The sequence below is a fragment of the Macrobrachium nipponense genome, chromosome 42 (genome assembly GCF_015104395.2).
Source record: "Macrobrachium nipponense isolate FS-2020 chromosome 42, ASM1510439v2, whole genome shotgun sequence".
NCBI classification, from domain to species: Eukaryota; Metazoa; Arthropoda; class Malacostraca; order Decapoda; family Palaemonidae; genus Macrobrachium; species Macrobrachium nipponense.
The window spans coordinates 45,790,217-45,808,441 of record NC_061103.1 but is presented as its reverse complement, the minus strand read 5'-3'; the positions used below and the strand labels follow the sequence as shown (position 1 = coordinate 45,808,441).

General features: G+C 35.6%; 1 protein-coding gene across 1 annotated transcript in view; it reads right to left on the bottom strand.

Annotated features, from left to right (window-relative positions):
- Positions 1-10,610: 10,610 nt before the first annotated feature.
- The window catches only part of LOC135213359 (uncharacterized), a 94,108-nt gene continuing 86,493 nt past the window's right edge, over positions 10,611-18,225 (bottom strand). Inside the window, 4 exon segments of the mRNA XM_064247337.1 lie at positions 10,611-14,869; positions 15,053-15,158; positions 15,755-15,966; positions 16,899-17,021. Coding sequence (XP_064103407.1) covers positions 13,946-14,869; positions 15,053-15,158; positions 15,755-15,966; positions 16,899-17,021 — 1,365 coding nt within the window. The 3' untranslated portion in view covers positions 10,611-13,945.

Genomic DNA, 18,225 nt, shown 5'->3' with positions numbered 1-18,225 from the left:
AAAACCGATAGAATAGTCCCCCCTTTACGACTTTTCAGTATATTTTTCTTCTTAGATATGGGACGTTGTTTTCAAGGACACAAGATGAATTTCTCGTCTACAATTCTTAAGTGTTTAATAAACTTCTTATCTTGAGTTAGATTACCACAAAGAAAATTTCTAAAAATTTCCGAGAGAGTAGACACCAAACCACCGTTTAAGATGGGAATAACTTTACTTCTTTCACTGGGTGATAAACCAGAGATGAATAAAATAAAGTTTTTATTTTTAGTATTAAAGGTTGCTTACGGTTCATATCCGTACAATTTGAGACTCATCAACCCAGGAATTGAATTGACTCGGATAACCTTCCATAATGAACGTAATATTGAGTTTTATTATCTTTCCTCCTCCTTCCCAGAATAGTGATATCATACGTTTCTGGTAGATTTGTGCGAATTAATTCTTCACGATAAAATATGACTATGCCAAATATGTTATCTTTCCCGCTGGCATCGGTCAGAGCGGACTGGTAATACGACTTGGTTGAATCAATATTTACCTGTGTTAGCTACATTCAGTGATGAAATGAGCAAAATTGGTAAAATATGCTGCGTGGCTATAATGAAAAAGAATTTATCCCTGTTGGAGGAAAGGTGTGTGGAAGATTTATATATGAAAAACTTGTTAGCTAAATTTAAAAGCTTTGAGGTGTTAGATGAAACGTCGTCGTCTTCGATACACGGTCGGGAAAGTGCTGGAGAAGATGTTTGTGGTATATACTAAAGGGCTGTGATGTCAAGGAACAGGTTAGAAAATATATAGTAGGCCGTAGTTATGTTTCGTTGAAGTATTGTTTTTGAAAAAGCGAATGCGCATATTATCGCGTTAGTGTTTGTACAGTTTTTTTTCTAATGTATGTATTTGTATGGAATATTAATTCATTCCGCCCTGTATTTAGGATTGGTTATAAATATAAAATAACAATTCCGTCTGTAATTTGATTTTTCAACCTCTTTCAAACTCTGTATAATAAATAAACAAAATTGAAATGTGTACCTTTGTCCTTGTGTTCGCCACCTAGATTATGACTCAAATTCTATGAAAAATAAAATTTCACGTTGGCGTGAAGTCAGCTGGGCAAATATGGCGATAAGGTCTCGTTTCTTCATATGTGTGTGTGTGTGCGTGATTCATCATCAGATAACATTGACTCTGATATGGTTATTGGGGGAGATATCACATGTGGATGAAGTCAGTCGCCAAATATCCTTTTATCATGATACTCTGAATATCTAAGCAGCTGTGTATATATATATAAAACAAAATGTAACGGCTGAGAGAGAGAGGGAGAGGGAGGGAGGGAGGGAGGGAAGGAGGGAGGGAGAGAGAGTATATTCGCAATGTGCATATATAAATTTAGAGATTTTATAGAGGAGGATGAGGTAAACGTCCCGGTTACTTTGAAAACAACCCCCAAAAAATTAAAGGGTGGGGGACATGAGTCGCAAAAAAACAGTGAACTGAGTCTATTTGGGGTCAGGGTGGGGTCAAGTTTTATTATTCCGTAGAGTTACGTGACATCACAGGGGTGAGAAAAGTGGAGTCAATTTGGGGTGGGGTTGAAATGTTGGTTTTTATTCCCTGAGAGTTATGTGACATCACAGGGGGTAGGAAAGGTGGAGTCAATTTGGGGTCAGGGGTTGAAAGAATGGTTTTATTCCCAGAGAGTTATGTGACGTCACAGGGGTAGAATAGTGGAGTCAATTTGGGGTGAGGGGTTGAAATTGTTGGTTTTTATTCCCAGGAGAGTTACGTGACGTCACAGGGGATAGGAAAAGGTGAGTCAATTTGGGGTTTGGGTCGGGGTTGAAAGATGGTTTTATTCCCAGAGAGTTACGTGACGTCACAGTGGTAGAATAGTGGAGTCAATTTTGGGGTGAGGGGTTGAAATGTTGGTTTTTATTACCGGAGAGTTACGTGACGTCACAGGGGTAGGAAAGGTGGAGTCAATTTGGGGGTCGGGGGTTGAAGGAATGGTTTTATTCCAGAGAGTTACGTGACGTCACAGTGGTAGAATAGTTGGAGTCCAATTGGGGTGAGGGGTTGAAATTGTGTTGGTTTTTATTACCGGAGAGTTTACGTTGACGTCACAGGGGGGTAGGAAAGGTGGAGTCAATTTAATTTGGGGGTCGGGGGTTGAAGGAATGGTTTTATTCCCAGAGAGTTACGTGACGTCACAGTGGTAGAATAGTGAGTCAATTTGGGGTGAGGGGTTGAAAAAATGTGTTTTTATTACCGGAGAGTTACGTGACGTCACAGGGTGGGGGTAGGAAAGGTGGAGTCAGTTTGGGGTCAGGGGTTGAAAAGAATGGTTTTATTCCCGGAGAGTTACGTGACGTCACAGGGGTAGGAAAGGTTGGAGTCAATTTGGGGTCAGTGGGTTGAAAGAATTGGTTTTATTCCCAGAGAGTTACGTGACGTTCACAGGGGTAGAAAAGTAGGAAGTCGATTTGGGGTTAGGGAGGCCACGCCCCCCCCCCCCTAATATGAGCTCATGTACGTACATGACGCTTGTAAGACAAATGGAGTCAATTTGGGGTCATGGTGGCCACGCCCCCCAGAATAGTGGAGGGTTGAAAGGATGGTTTTATTCCCTTATAGTTATGTGACGTCACAGGGGTAGAAAAAGTGGAGTCGATTTTTGGGGTTAGGGAGGCCACGCCCCCCCTAATATGAGCTCATGTACGTACATGAGGCATTCCCAGAGAGTTACGTGACGTCACAGTGGTAGAAATAGTGGAGTCAATTTGGGGTGAGGGGTTGAAATGTTGGTTTTTTATTACCGGAGAGAGTTACGTGACGTCACAGGGGTAGGAAAGGTGGATCAGTTTGGGGTCAGGGTTGAAAGAATTGTTTTATTCCCGGAGAGTTACGTGACGTCACAGGGTAGAAAGGTGGAGTTCAATTTGGGGTCAGGGGTTGAAAGAATGGTTTTATTCCCAGAGAGTTACGTGACGTCACAGGGGTAGAAAAAAAGTGGAGTCGATTTGGGGTTAGGGAGGCCACGCCCCCCTAATGAGCTCATGTACGTACATGAGCTTGTAAGACAAATGGAGTCAATTTGGGGTCAGGGGTGGCCACGCCCCACCCAGAATAGTGGAGGGTTGAAAGGATGGTTTTATTCCCTTATAGTTATGTGACGTCAGGGGTAGAAAAGTGGAGTCGATTGGGGTTAGGGGGAGGGCTCATGTACGTACATGAACTTATCATACATATGCAGTCAATTATGAGCTCATGTACGTACATGAGCTTATAATACAAATGGAGTCAATTTGGGGTCAGGGGTGGCCACGCCCCCCAGAATAGTGGAGTCTATATGGGGTCAGGGTGGCCACACCCCCCATACAAGTGGAGTCTATATGGGGTCAAGGGTGGCCACACCCCTTTTGGGGGTTTTTGGGGGTTGCCCCGCCCCTTTTTAGGCCTCACGTACGTACATGAGCCAATCAGGAGGGGGGAGGGGGGTAGCCACGCCCCTTGGGGGGGTGGGGGGCCGGGGGGGCGGGGGGCGGGGCTAGAAAAGTGGAGTCTATATGGGTCTTTTCCTCTACTTATATACATATATATATATATATATATATATATATATATATATATATATATATATATATATATATATATATATGTAGACACGCCATACCATTGTTAAAGTTGCGGTACTTCTTTTAGATAAGGTTAAGAAATATTTAAAAAAATTCATTTTTACAGCGCAGAAAAAATACAACAATATATTTGGCACATTCTCACCTTTGCGTTAGACAGTTCCGACTGCGTTGGTACTTCCATTGAGATCCTGTCGAAGAGCGCTAGATGCCACCAGCCGCCTTTCTCCTCCACCTCTGCGTTCTTTGGCATCCTGGGTTGGATTTCCCCTTTCCTCTCTTCTCTGGGCGGTAGGTCCACACTTCCGCTGGCCGTTGTATTGCCCCGACGGAATCCCAACGTGCGTCATAAACAGGTGACACGCGAGAGCGCCATTGACAACATCAACCAACTTTCCTCTTCGCTTTATACGGACATTGAAAAGTTACGTAGACCACTGGCACTGTCCACCGCTGGCGCCATCTGGGGCCCGATGGGTGAAGCCTTCAATGGCTGCTCGGTTGGTCCTCAGAAAAAAAAAAATGGTTTTGTTTCGTTGTATTGCGTCTGTTTATGATTTAATTAAATTTCACAAGGGATTTAATGATCTAGGAGGTTTTTATCAGTTGGTTTAAGTGAATATTATGTTATTCTTCAATGTTTTGCCTTTAATGTGTTTTTATATATATCAACTGTAGGTACTCTTCTGAAGAATCGTTCTAGGTTTCTTGATTGAATAATAATAATAATAATAATAATAATAATAATAATAATAATAATAATAATAATAATAATAATGGTACTTCTTCTTAGTCGTGGAAGCAGCTAAGATTGATGAAAATCGTGTTCCTCGGTGTTGAGTTTCGTTTTAATGGTGTGCTTTTAAAGCCAAGTTTATTTTTTGTTCTTTACTTTTTTAATTATTATTATCATTTTCGGAGCCACAACGAAGCCAAAGGTAGACACCATTTAGGTAATCAAGCTTTGTGTCTTTGTAGCGAAGAACCTTCTCCAATGACGCTTCATTGCTTATTTTTCTATGCAACAGAAACCAACATGTAAGGGATTCTAAACCATGCCATAAAGACTGAATTTTCAGTTTAAAAAGAAAATAATATAATTTATCTGCCTGAAATTGTACTTCATTTCATTCATAATTTTCTGAAAAAGAAATCCACCTTATTTAATTCACAGTCATAGGCCAGACTTAAGTAGGAAAGAAATCTGAAGTACTATACTTGGAAACTCACTAAAAAGATTGTAAAGACTTTCATTATAATAGTAAGGAAGACCCTCCCCCCGCCCTCTCACCTCGAATCAATTTGTTTACGGGATTATGATGTTTGTTTACAATGAGCTGAGGCTAAATAGTCTCGAGTCGGCACCATTTGTAAACAAGTTGCCATATTAGCATATAATTATTTCTTATTACCTACTGTGTTTACAGGGAATCTGTTAAGCGTTACTGATTGGTTGAGAGAGAGAGAGATTAGTAATCAGTAACTACCAGTTAAAATAATTATAACTTACCTTTAGATAAACCGAAAAAGATATAATACTGAATATATGTCTATCATTTCATCAATAAAAATCACCCTAGTGTCATATTTCGCTAAAATAAATTTCCGGGAAAATATTCGGTAAAGGAATCCATTGCGCAGATATCGATTATCTGTAACCAGTCATTAATCTAAATTTATTAATGCTGCGAATCCTGTGCTCGTTGATTCTTATGGACTGCTGCTTGCGTTGAAGTCTGCATGGCGAACCGGAATAGTATCAACATAAACAGAATATTCATACAGCAATTAAAAGCTCGGTCACCGTGCTACATAATATACATTCTTTGAGCCATATTGATTAACTTGAGACGTTTTATTAACGCAGTTAATTATGGACAATATCTTAACAATGCTAATATATATATATATATATATATATATATATATATATATATATGTATGTATATATATATATATATATATATATATATATATATATATATATATATATATATATATATATATATATATTAATATATATATATATATATATATATATATATATATATATATATATATATATATATATATATATATATATATATATATATATATATATATATATATATATATATATATATATATATATATATATATATATATATGTATATATATGTATATATATATATAATATATATATATATATATATATATATATATATATATATATGAACGGAAATATAATGTTCAGTTTCTGACCAATTCAATTCACAAGTTTCCGCATACGAATTGCTGAAGTAAATTCCCAAAATTTTTGCACAACTTTGAAACAAGTTAACTTCCAGTCTCTTCTGCCCGACCATTCACCAATTCCTAAGATGACAGATTTTTCATTATTTAACAATGAGCCAGTTGCTGCTTCAAATTTCTTTATTTCATATTGAATCTCTATTAATGAATCATCGTCTGCAAAAATTACTGTTGTATCATCAGCAAATCCCTGTACTTTAATTTTGCCATTGTTTGGTAATGTAGGAGGTACAATTTTTTTTATTTTTAGATCAACTCCATGTAGGTTCTCCAATAACAAAAACTGACATTCTCTGAACAAGAATCCTCAAACTCACTAAACAGGACCTGCACCTCTTCGGTTTCTGACAAAAGATCTTTAAGGGAGGAATTGATTTCTGTCATCTTTGTCGGCAAAGGCATCTGAAATTCTCCCAGCTGCAACTTTTAAGTCGTCTAGGACGAACTTGTCCTTTTCCTCTGTCCATGTTGTGAAGCTTGCCCACATGACTGACCAAAACGCTTCTAATGTCAGCTTGTGAATGCGAATGACGCGGTTCCATCCTTTCCCTTTCATAAACTGTTCACTTGCTTTTTCACCGAGGACTCCACTTTCAATCCAGATGTTTTCCAGACCTAAAGAATCCATGTACTGTCCCAACACTTTAGAGAAGTTCATTTGGGTATGGAAACCCCCAAGCATGATTACCATATCCTTACAGCTGTCCTTGTCCCATTGGAGCATTTTTGCTTTGCAATACAGCTGCTCGTCAAAGGTTATGATGGTGTACTTCTCGCCAATCTTCTTTGTCATGGCTTGACAGTTCTGCATGACAGTCCATAATGTGTCAAAGTCATGGGCTGGGGCATTTAGGATTGGCACTGGCCCAATTATTGTCACTGGTGGATTAGCTGTGGACACTTTCTGGTCGAAGCCACTCCAGCCTGGAACAACCTGGTCATTTTGTTTATGGAGCCTGGTCAAGATCCATGCAAGATCTTTTGTTTCAGTCTGTTTAATTTTCTGGTCATCAAGGGAGTACCAAGTTTTCTGTACTGATTCTGAAAATATGGGCTCTGGTTTTGAGGTGGAAATGTTGGCCTCTTGAACACCCGTAATCTCGGGTGGAGCGTGAAGAACCTTTGACCGACCAGTCTTTATCTGAATATCCATTGCTGTCTCCTGTTGTCCTTTACGTCTGATGGCCATGTACTGACTGGCGTGAAAGGTGCCAGACCCAGTCAATGTCTCCTCGATAATGTCAACATTGTCATTAGAGTATTTCAAATAGCCAGTAGTAGGGGGGACATTGAGGAAATTTCTCGGGATCATGATATTTCCATTCTCTTGGAAACGTTGAATGACATCATTTGCGATAGCTGTGTCTGTTCGGAGGATTGTATCATACCCTGCTGTGTGAGCGGCTGCATGGAAGAGATTGACCAGGTCCTTTGAACGTGTAGCCTGGTGTAGAGCAAGACCAAGGCCAAGGTGCTTGTGAGTCATTTTTTTGCCTCTTGACGCCACAAAAATAATGTCCTGGCAGATACTGAGAACTTTGTTTTTCATCTCTACCTCGTACTCGTCATCACCATCCATCTTGTCAGTGTTGTCACCGCCACAGAGGAGCTTTATGAGCATGTATAAACTCTCAGGAACAATTTTCTCTGCATTATCTGTCGTAAGTCCACTTGTCATGCCCTGGAGTGTGCTGAACATCACTGTGAATCTTCACAGCTACTCTAAATATCCAACTGAGAATCTCATACTCATGATGACCCAGACTGTGCTGTTTGATGTCATCTTCTTCAGAACTGGTTTCTTCTTCAGACAAGTCATCCAAACCGTTCTCATGGCAACATCAGTGAAACCGGACGGCACAATCATAAGGGGCTTCGTTACATCCAACGGCTGAACAAATGTAACCTTATCACTGCCGAAATAGTTCTACCCTCTGCTTCAAATTGTAGCCTTTGTACGCTCCAGCCTCTATTCCTAAATCTTTAGACAGAAGCTTACTGTAATGTTCCCAGACAGTCTTTAATGAGAACATGTATCCTTTCTCCATCTCCTTCTCCAGTTCAGGCATTACATTTCTGAAGCAGATACTTTCTGGAGACGGGCTTTTCTCTCCATATTGCTTATCATACTTTCTGCAGAAAGAGACATAACACTTTAGGTGATATTTTCCTTAAGCAGCCATCAAGTCTGATACACCTGCAAACCTGCGGCGCATGGTAGGATCAAATTGTGCCAAACTAAGCATCTTAGAAGATGTGTGTTCAAATTCCACATTTGTAAGGACACCTGGTTTTCCAACAATCTCAGGGACTTTTGCTCATGTTGGGTTTCTGAGAAGGTTGATGTGCTTGGAGTTTGTTCTTTATCAGTGACAGATTTTGGCTGAACACGTGACTCAAGTTTGTCTAATGCCTTTTGGTGAGTAAAATCACTGTAACATGACCTGTGCCATTGAATGTGGTGAACATATTCAGATAAAGAATATTTTCGAATTCTTGAAAATGCATTCATATATGTAGTCATTATATTTCTCTCTTTGTTTACAACATTCAGCTACAATTTGCACTGCAACAATTGTAGTTTTCCGTAGAGATTCTGATTAGCTTGTTTTTGAACTGTCCTAGCAAATGAGGCATTTATCCCAGTCTACACTGTCTTCTTCTTCTCGACTCCTTGAGCCTCCTGTGAGAATTCTACTAGCAGCCTTCATTTTTTATTCCTAGAACACAAAAGAAATACACAGTTAGTATATATTTAGAACTATTTAAAACAGTGAATAGTAAAAGAGTATGTAGGGTTTTTTACTAGGCTCAGATAGCTATCCTGTATCTTACGCTCACCAATTCCACAAATACAAATTGACACTACGACTTCACAAATCAGACTCCGTATAGTCTCGTTTCAAAAGCGGTCATCGGGTACACGTGTCACGTGACCAATGTATATATATGTATATATATGTATGTATATATATATATATGTATAATATATATGTATGAAATATATATGTATATATACATATATATATATATATATATATATATGCTATATATACATAATATGTATATATATATATATATATATATATATGTATATAATATATATATCTATATATATATATAATATATATATATATATATATATGTATATATATATGTCTGTATATATATATATATATATATATATATATATATATATATATATATATATATATATATATATATATATATATATATATATATGTATATATATATATGTATATATATATGTATATATATATATGTATATATATATATGTATATTATATGTATATATATATATATATATATATATATATATATATATATATATATATATATATATATGTGTGTGTGTGTTTTGTTGTGTTGTGTTGTGGTAGGGGTATTTGGTATTTTTGCCCCTCAGAATATTTATTTGAATTAGTTTTTAAGTTTAGTACTGCCACGGTTAGGTAGGAGATTTAAGGTTTTCCTAACTTTATTTTTTCTGCTCTTCCTTCTTTCTTATATTTTTTAGGCTAGTGGTTGTCCCTGATTATTCATGCCAATTAAGGAGTCTGCATTATTCAAAACTTTAGTCTTGGTACAATTTAGACTAAATATTTAAATTTGAGCCATAGATAAATGAAACTTCATAGTGTACTGGGGAGAAGTGAGTGTTAACCGTCATATGAATAGGAAGCAGTTTTGGCCATTATTTGTTTGGGGGCTAGACCTCTTAACAGACAATGCTAAAATTCTGAAATAATGGTTTTAAACAATTAGCTGCACTCAAGAGCCCAAAGTTGCCATTAATGTTAGTGAGCTGCAAACTATTTAATGACCGGTTTGACATAGCTAATCTTTATTTCTTCAGGCTTTTGTTCTACCAGTCAGTTTTATTCCAGAAATTTGCAGGCTCCATAGGTCCTAGGGTTAAAGTACAGTGCAATGGGTTTGTGATAAAACAAGAAGAACATTTTTTTAAAACGAACCCAATGTCACCATGGGCACTTCAATGTCTGGGTGCAGGTCTTGTCAGGTAGCAGAATTCTTCTTTTGGAACCATAGTAAAATACTGTCATGGGTTTGTACTGATAAATTAAATTTGGTTTATAAAAACTTGTACTTTTGTGAAAGTCGAAAACCTACTTTATATTATTTTCTTTCTTCAGCCTGGAACATTTAGAAAGCCAAATTTTTCATTCCTTGTCCCATCATCTTTCCAAGTCATATTTATTAGTAGACACTGGGACAAGTATGGCTCTGGTCAGCAGAGATGGAAGAAGCAGAATAAAACTTTTTAGTTATCTTATTTACATTTCAAAAGTAATTTTTTTTATGTACTTAAAGTACACTTTAGCTGGATGTTTGTAGAAAAAAAATTTAAGTTTTATAAAATCATTTCTTTCGTATTTTTCTTTTCGCATTTTTCAAACCAATTTTCACAGCTCGGTCCTAAAACTGGTTATTGTATATGCAAATAATCTTGAATGTTAACCAAACTGTTAAGTTTTTGTCTTGGGACTAATCTTGGGTATATAACTATATGATCCCTTTGTGTTAAGCTGCCCTACTGTGACAAACCTGAGTGAGCTACTATGGTCAAACTGATAATCCTAAATAATGAACGGTCACATACCCATTAGCTTTTTTGTTTGATAAAGAAAACCATTATCTTTGCATATTTATTAAAAGCAAATCATATTGTACAAAAAACTAATCCTAAGATATCGAATATTTATTTAGTATTAGGATACATAGTATCCCAAAAGTACCATTTGTTATTCCCAAAAACAATGGAATATTGACTATTTCTTAGGGCAGATGATGCCACAGGAAATTCAGCAGAGATGTGTAGTATTATCTGGCTAATTAGTGTATACTATATGTGAATCAGGGTTAATGCAATTTTGGAAATCATTTGCTGTAAGTCATATGGAACCTGGAGATAATTATAAGTCATACTAGGGTGACATATAAAATGTAATCAAAGGTAAAAAATGTTGTAACCTTACGATTACTGTTTTGCATATGAAATTTATTGGTTTAATTCTTTATTTGGTTCTTATAAAATTTCCCTAAATTTAAAACCAATTCTCATTTGTATAGGAAAGATGGCTTGGCAGTATTTTATAAAAAAAAAAAAAAAAATAAAAATAAATAAATAAATAAATAAAATAAAAGGTACATGAAATATTAATAAAGAATTCTCATCTTCCTAGGTTACAGTCATACCAGCTTATTTGAGCAACAGTTGTCAAAAATGTAAATTTATAGATTACTTATTGCTGGACTCCCAACAATTTTCTTTAGAAAGGTTAACTCAATGACTTCTTACAGATTTGTCTGACAATCTCTAATTAGTCTTACAGTTAAAAAAAAAATTAAAGCACTTTCTTTACATAACAGTATTGTATTCTGTCACCCCACCCCCCCGTTTTTTTTTAATCAGCACCACTAAATTTCTAAGTGTTTTATAATTTTTCTATATGTATATATTTTCTGGGAAGGCCAAAATGTGTGATGTGATGTTTGATGTAACCCCATACAAATTTTCAGCCATTGTTTTTTTGTTTTTGTTTTTTTTCATTTTATGAAATCTGTACATCAGATAAAAAGGTTGTATTTTCAAATAACTTCTTTCTGATTTGTAGATGAACTTAGGTGACTTTGAATATAGAGTTGTCCAGGTAGGCACGAACTGGAATCATGAGTTTTTACTGAGTACGTATATATTATGGAATTTTTCCATTTGTAATTATAGAACCATAGTAATACTATGTTAAGAATATTATACACACTTCTGTTTGTGTATAAATACATATGAGAATAATGAGAAGCTAAATATATTTTCAAGGTAATATCTCTTGTACTTTTTGTTGAAAGTTCAAAGGCAAAAATATCTTAATGTAATTAAGACACATCTTATTGGAAATTCCTTGTATGTATACACTCAGAAAAAATGCCATGATTACTTACACTGTTTGTACTAAAACAAAAATTGTCCTATATAATGATCCAGTTAAGTACAAGTAAAATAAACAAATGACAGGAAGTAAAAGAGATCACAAGCTTTTACTGACTGACTGACATGGACCTTCCATATCATCAATCCAACAATTTTTCATCATAATTTGAAGTACAAAGATCACCAGAAAATCGTAAGACCCTTCATTTGTTAATTGGCTAATAACTCTATAACATATAGGATTGAGCACTCTGTAGCTCTTCTTAAGTTTATAATTTACGACAGAATTCACAGTATTCTTGAAAGGAACACCTAAGTGAAGAATACTCAAAGTAACAAAAAATTAAGGTTCAAGAATAAATCATCTTGAAATAGTATTTGGATATACGTATCTGCAATCAGTAAATGCAAAGAGGACAACATAAAATTTGTACTTTTCATTGTCTTTCATGAAAGACTTTTGAATCTGCATTGAGAGGTAAACTAGAGACTTAAAGAGTAAGGGTGTATTTTTGAAGTGTTAGTGAAAGAAGCACTTAAAAACTAAAGACTTGGATAAAAATTAGATACCATTCAGTAGTAAGAATGGAGGAATCATATACGTAGGAGAAATTTATTATTTTAAGGCTAAGGCAACACTATTGACTGTCATTTAATAGTTTTTCTTTTAACAAATATAAGCTTTCCTGTGAACCTATAAGATATGTTTTATTTGTCATTTGTAACCGAAACTTTATGGAAGGGGTAAAAATATATTCCAGTTTACATAAAGTTTCCACTTGGTGTTAGTGTTACTGTGTTAGCTTTATCCGATTTAAACTAGTGATTTGCGATTATTATAAGGCACATGAGGAATGTGTCACAGCCATCTTCATATCTTAATGTGTTAACTTTCTATTTCCATTTCTGAAGACAGGACTATTCAGAAATTTTGCTCTTCATACCAGATAACATTATAGCTTCTTTTCAGGCTCAAATCTTGTCTACCAAGTCCAGTTTTGCTAATTTACCTCAGTATCCCATAAAATTTTTGTATGTTGAAAAATCCTGAAATTTGTACTCTTGGCAACTTATTAAGCTGTGAAGTCAGTGCATGTGACAGTCAAGATGGTTAATTGTTGCATTGAGGATCATTATAGTATTTTTGGAAGCCTTGTACAGAAGAAATGTAGAAATAACAGATAGTCTACAGAACTTTCACTTTGAACACTGACAGACATTAGTACAGCAGAGTATAAAGGTGGAAGACAAATTCTGCACACACTGCCACTATTTTAAACGACACTATCCATAGGAGGAGATTGTTATTGTGACTCGACACATTTGTACATGCAGGAGTCTGTTTAAACTGTTGGCTTTGTGTAGGCTTACGACGAGCATAATACTGTGATTGGAGAATATAAAACCTTCTTAGTCTTAAACTTTTGAGGCTATGTATATTCATTTCATCCATGAGACACGAGTTTTTGTCACTTATGTAAACACTGTTGCGGTTATCAATAGTCTCTTCTCACTTAACATATAGCCTAAAGGACATTATCAATTAACGTTTTTAATGCATAATCCATGATTATCTTGTTGAGTTCATACACTCGGAACAGTCACACTTGCTTTGCCTATGAAGACTTAAGCACATCAGAACTTTGGAGCTTGAGCTTTTCCAGTTATTCAGCTTGAAGAAGTTTGCACTATTCATTGTTTCATCTTATATAACAAAAACAAATGAGTATTTGTAACCAGCATTTTAGTGTGAACAGAATTCTAAGTAGGTTTTGTAATCATCAAAAAATGGTAGTCATTCTTTTTTGTTCAAACATGCTTGTGCTTTTGGTAATGTTATTCACATGCAAAATACTTTCATTGTATGAAATACATTGCGAATTGCAGCGATGCAACTGGCAGTATTTCTAAAGAAGCACTTAACACTATTTTCCAAGATTTACTTGTGAAAACCTCTTTTTGAAAGTACGACTTTGTTTCATATATTTCTAGCTTATTTGCTATTGAGCAATGAACACACACTTCACTTTGCATTTTTTTAAACACAAATTGGCTCTTCCATTACAGATTCCATGGTAGAAGATTTCAAGGAGTCTGGCTTGTCTCTGTACTCAGGGGAACTCTCCTCAGATATGGAACCAAGTCCACTTGAAGTTTCTGAAATCGTTCTCCTTTTGCAGTTTCCATTAGGCAGGATGTTGGCATACTCTCCATTTAGTGTAGAATCTCTGACAGATTCCTTCTGGAAAGTTTTCAGTTTATCATCACCTATGTTAATATAGTTATGCCCTTTGTCATTGTACGAGTTGCAAATATCTTTTGTGAGGTAATTGTTTTCATCAGTGCTGAGAAAGTTGTCCATTATCATGTAATTAGGATTGTTCTGTATGTTAGCAGTTGGACTGTACAGACCACTGTCATGCTTCTCCATCTGTGATGCTGTTCGAAGCAACTTATGTCGTAGGGGAACTATACTGTTACCCTGCAAAGTCAATGATGGAGATTTATCAGGATTAGGGCTGCTTTCCATATGAAGATAGTTATTTTCATCGTGGCATTCTTTATCAGATAAGCCCCTCATACACTGCTCAATATCACTATCTCGTTTTGTTATGGCACTCACAACTTCTTCATCAAAGTCGAAGACATTTTGGATGGACTTCGTAGGAGAAGACATTGGAACATACACAGAGCCATCTGTTGTTGAACCATCCACTCTATCACCATTGTACATGTAGTGCATCACTAGAGGAGTCATGCGTGGGCTTCGCGTCGCTTCAAGACTGTAGGGCAAGGCTTCTGCACCTAGTGGACTAGGACTGAATGGCATTTCATACCCATCTTGATCCTGACAGGAATGTTTTTCACGTATCTTAGCTGTATAATCAGGACTCTGCAAAGAATGCACAAAAGTACTGGCAGTGTTTTCCATCTGATATTCCTGGTTAAGATCCAGATAGTGCTGGAAGAGAAAATTTCAAATTAATTTTATATTAAAGATATGCAGTCAGTCACAGAACACTGAAACAAATACTTCATAAATATTCATAGCTATAGAAAAATCATGTCTGTCCTCAGTAAATTCCATAAAAAATATAATTAAATTTCTTTCAATGTATTGTACACCCTGGAGACTTGATCTCACCTGTCTTTCTGCATCACCGATCATCATGCCTAGTGTTTCTTCCAGCTTAGAGAAAGAGGGCCTTTCCATGGGCTCATTATTCCAGCACTCAAACATGATACGATACCTGAAGGAAGTTGCAAGTATATTTGACAATTATGGGGTACATTTACTGCATTAACCAACAGCTTATGTAAGTAAAGTATACAGTTACCAAGCATTTAATAACTATTTGTGTTACATAACTCATTCACGACTATCTAAATAAACTACATGTGTTACTCGAGTCAATAAGTAAAACTGAATGAGAAAAATATATTTCACAATTTTTTTAATAATTTGATTAAGCCCACTGCATTTTTTTAAGATGGAAAACCAAATAGATTTTGGGCATAAATTCTGGAAAAGAGAAAAAATATTGAAAAAAAGTTATTTAAATGAGCTAATGAAATTTAGATATTGATTTGTTTGTACGTACGTAGATGTGTGTGTGTAAATATACCACTTACTGTCTGTTAACAGGGATTGAAAACTGAAAGAATCAAAATACTAAATTTGAGCTGTGATTAATTATGGGCATTTTTTTTTACTAAATTATGAAAAATAACTGCTGCATAAAAATAATGTGCTTTTACTTTAATCGATTAGGTTCAGAATTAGTGTAAACGTGAAGTTCTACCTCAAACAAATAAAAGAGAAAAATCACTTTAAAGAAACACCTACAGATCATAGGTTGCATATTTGGGCTGTTCTGGTCTAATGCCTTTCTCAAGCCTAGTGACAAAGCTCTCGTCGAACTCAACCCCCGGATAAGGGCTCTGCCCCAGGCTGAAGATTTCCCAGAGAACAACACCATACGACCAGATGTCGCTCTGGGTGGAGAAGACACCATCTCGGAAGCACTCGACCGCCAGCCACTTCCATGGTAGTGGTGTCTGACGAAAGTAAAGTTTAATGGATGCTGTTTCCAAGATTACTACAGATACTTACAGCTTTACCTGATTAGTGCAGTGATTTATGGAAAAACAATGAACAGGGAAGTGCAATGGCTAAAATGCATTTTGAATGCTTATAAAGCACTGGATATTTTGAGTTAATAGTGGAACTGACTGTTTGCTGCAGATTTGTGTTCTTAAAGGGGAGGATACAGTGTTCACTGTACCTATACATGGGGATTCACTAATAATGTTAAAATGGGTAAATTTTCTTGGTCTAATGAATTTGGGAATCCTAAACATTTCTGTTTTTTATTTAATATCACTTTTTCACGATCTTAAATGGAAAAATAATTATCTATATACAGGAAGCTTTGCTAACTTTATCAGTTGGCCTTTTCAGCGTAAATAAACATAGAAATAATATTACATATATGACGACATCTTTGATAAATGGTAGTTTTTATTAAAAAAAAAATATTCCTTCTGGTAACTGCAGAATTCTTCAGTAAAGTTACTTTATAACTTCCATTTTTCAAAGATGTCATCATATATGTTACAAGTAATACTATTTCTGTTTATTCAGGCTGAAGAGGCCAACTGGTCATGTTGGCAAAAGCTTCATGTATTTAGCAATATGCTAAATATATACTACTATGGACTTTAGAATAAACATGATTTTATGGCAGTAGTAAAGGGTAAAATTAGAGTTAAGAATGATATTGAATAGATAACTGGATAATTTGACACCTTGAAGTTTTCTCTATTGAATGGTATGTTTAAAAAACTTCTTTCTATAGGAACTCACCTTAATAAGACATATTTTATTGTTAACTTATCTATTTCTGTTAAAATGAAGCATTTTCATCTTGAGAAACCACTCTGGAATTATTTTAGTTGCAATTTTACAATGATGAAAATAGTTTTCTTACCTTACTCTTTTTCGTGTAGTTATCATTCTTGTATATATCCTTTGCAAGTCCAAAATCACTGATCTTGACAACGTTGCCATCTGTTAGCAAGATGTTCCTAGCAGCAAGATCACCATGCAGAACCTGTGTAATAGTTCGTTAATTAGAAAACAAACAGAAATTACAGACTGGGGAGCTAAATTCTATCCAATTAGGAAATGAAAACTTTAGGAATTTTCTTAAAGGAACAATTGTAGCCTACAATCTAATATGAATATTCTCAGTAGATATGCCTCAAGTAATATGCTCTCTTAAAGTGAAAATTAATATTTATGTAGAATTCTGGACTGATTGTACAATGTAATAGTATACAAATATTCAAAGTATATGAGCCTTCATCTCTCTTCATCCATTTTCAGGAGGAAAATACGAATTTATCCAGACTGTGGAGCATTCAATATAGCCCCAGCATTGCTATGTAATGCATGGGGTCCATATAATTTTGGAATGCACAGTAAATTGGTGATCACACACAGGTTACTGAAAAATCAGACAAAATCAAAGAGTTTGGACATTCTACCTCGGAACTGTCGGCAAAGGCGCAGGGTAGTAGGTCAGGTAGGTTTTTTCTTTACTGGTATTGTATTTACTCCCTGGTAGTGAAAGCTGCTTTTTTCCAAGGGCTAAAGCCTTGTACAGAAGAACCAGGACAAAAGTAAGGCACAGATAAAGGTCTGAATGAGGACAGGTATCTAAACAGAAATGCCAGCCAGGTATGTACCTAATGCTTTACCAAAACGGACTGAATCTTATTGAATGAATATCAGATTTTATAGAAGAGACTTGAGTAAAAAGGCCAAATAGGTCACCTTTTAGTGATAATGAAAATAGTGAGTGAGAAACAATGCTTTGTAGATGTGAGTGAGAGAACTTTATATTTAGTCAAAACAAAGCATGTTCATGACATGCTTAATGCTTTGTCCATGTGATTAAATGTCTGTAATATTTGCATTTTTCTAGAAAAATGCATTTAATCTCATACCTTTCTCCATTAATTTTCTCATAGGATGAGATTTAGCATTGGTTTCACTTAATTATTTCCCAGTTGGCAAGAGGTTTTAGCTACATAGTTTTCAGGAATATTCCTTGGTACTGATGTCCATCCCACTGCAACACTGTTTAATCTTGGCCAGCAAATCTCTCAGAACTAAATCCAGTGTATGGCTAGTCACCTGTGCCCTATTGTATGTGTCAGCTGGAGACAATCTAAAGATGGACAGATTTAAGAAATAAAAGTGACTGATATACTTAGTATATCACCAGATGCAAATAGTTTCCTGTATCAAGT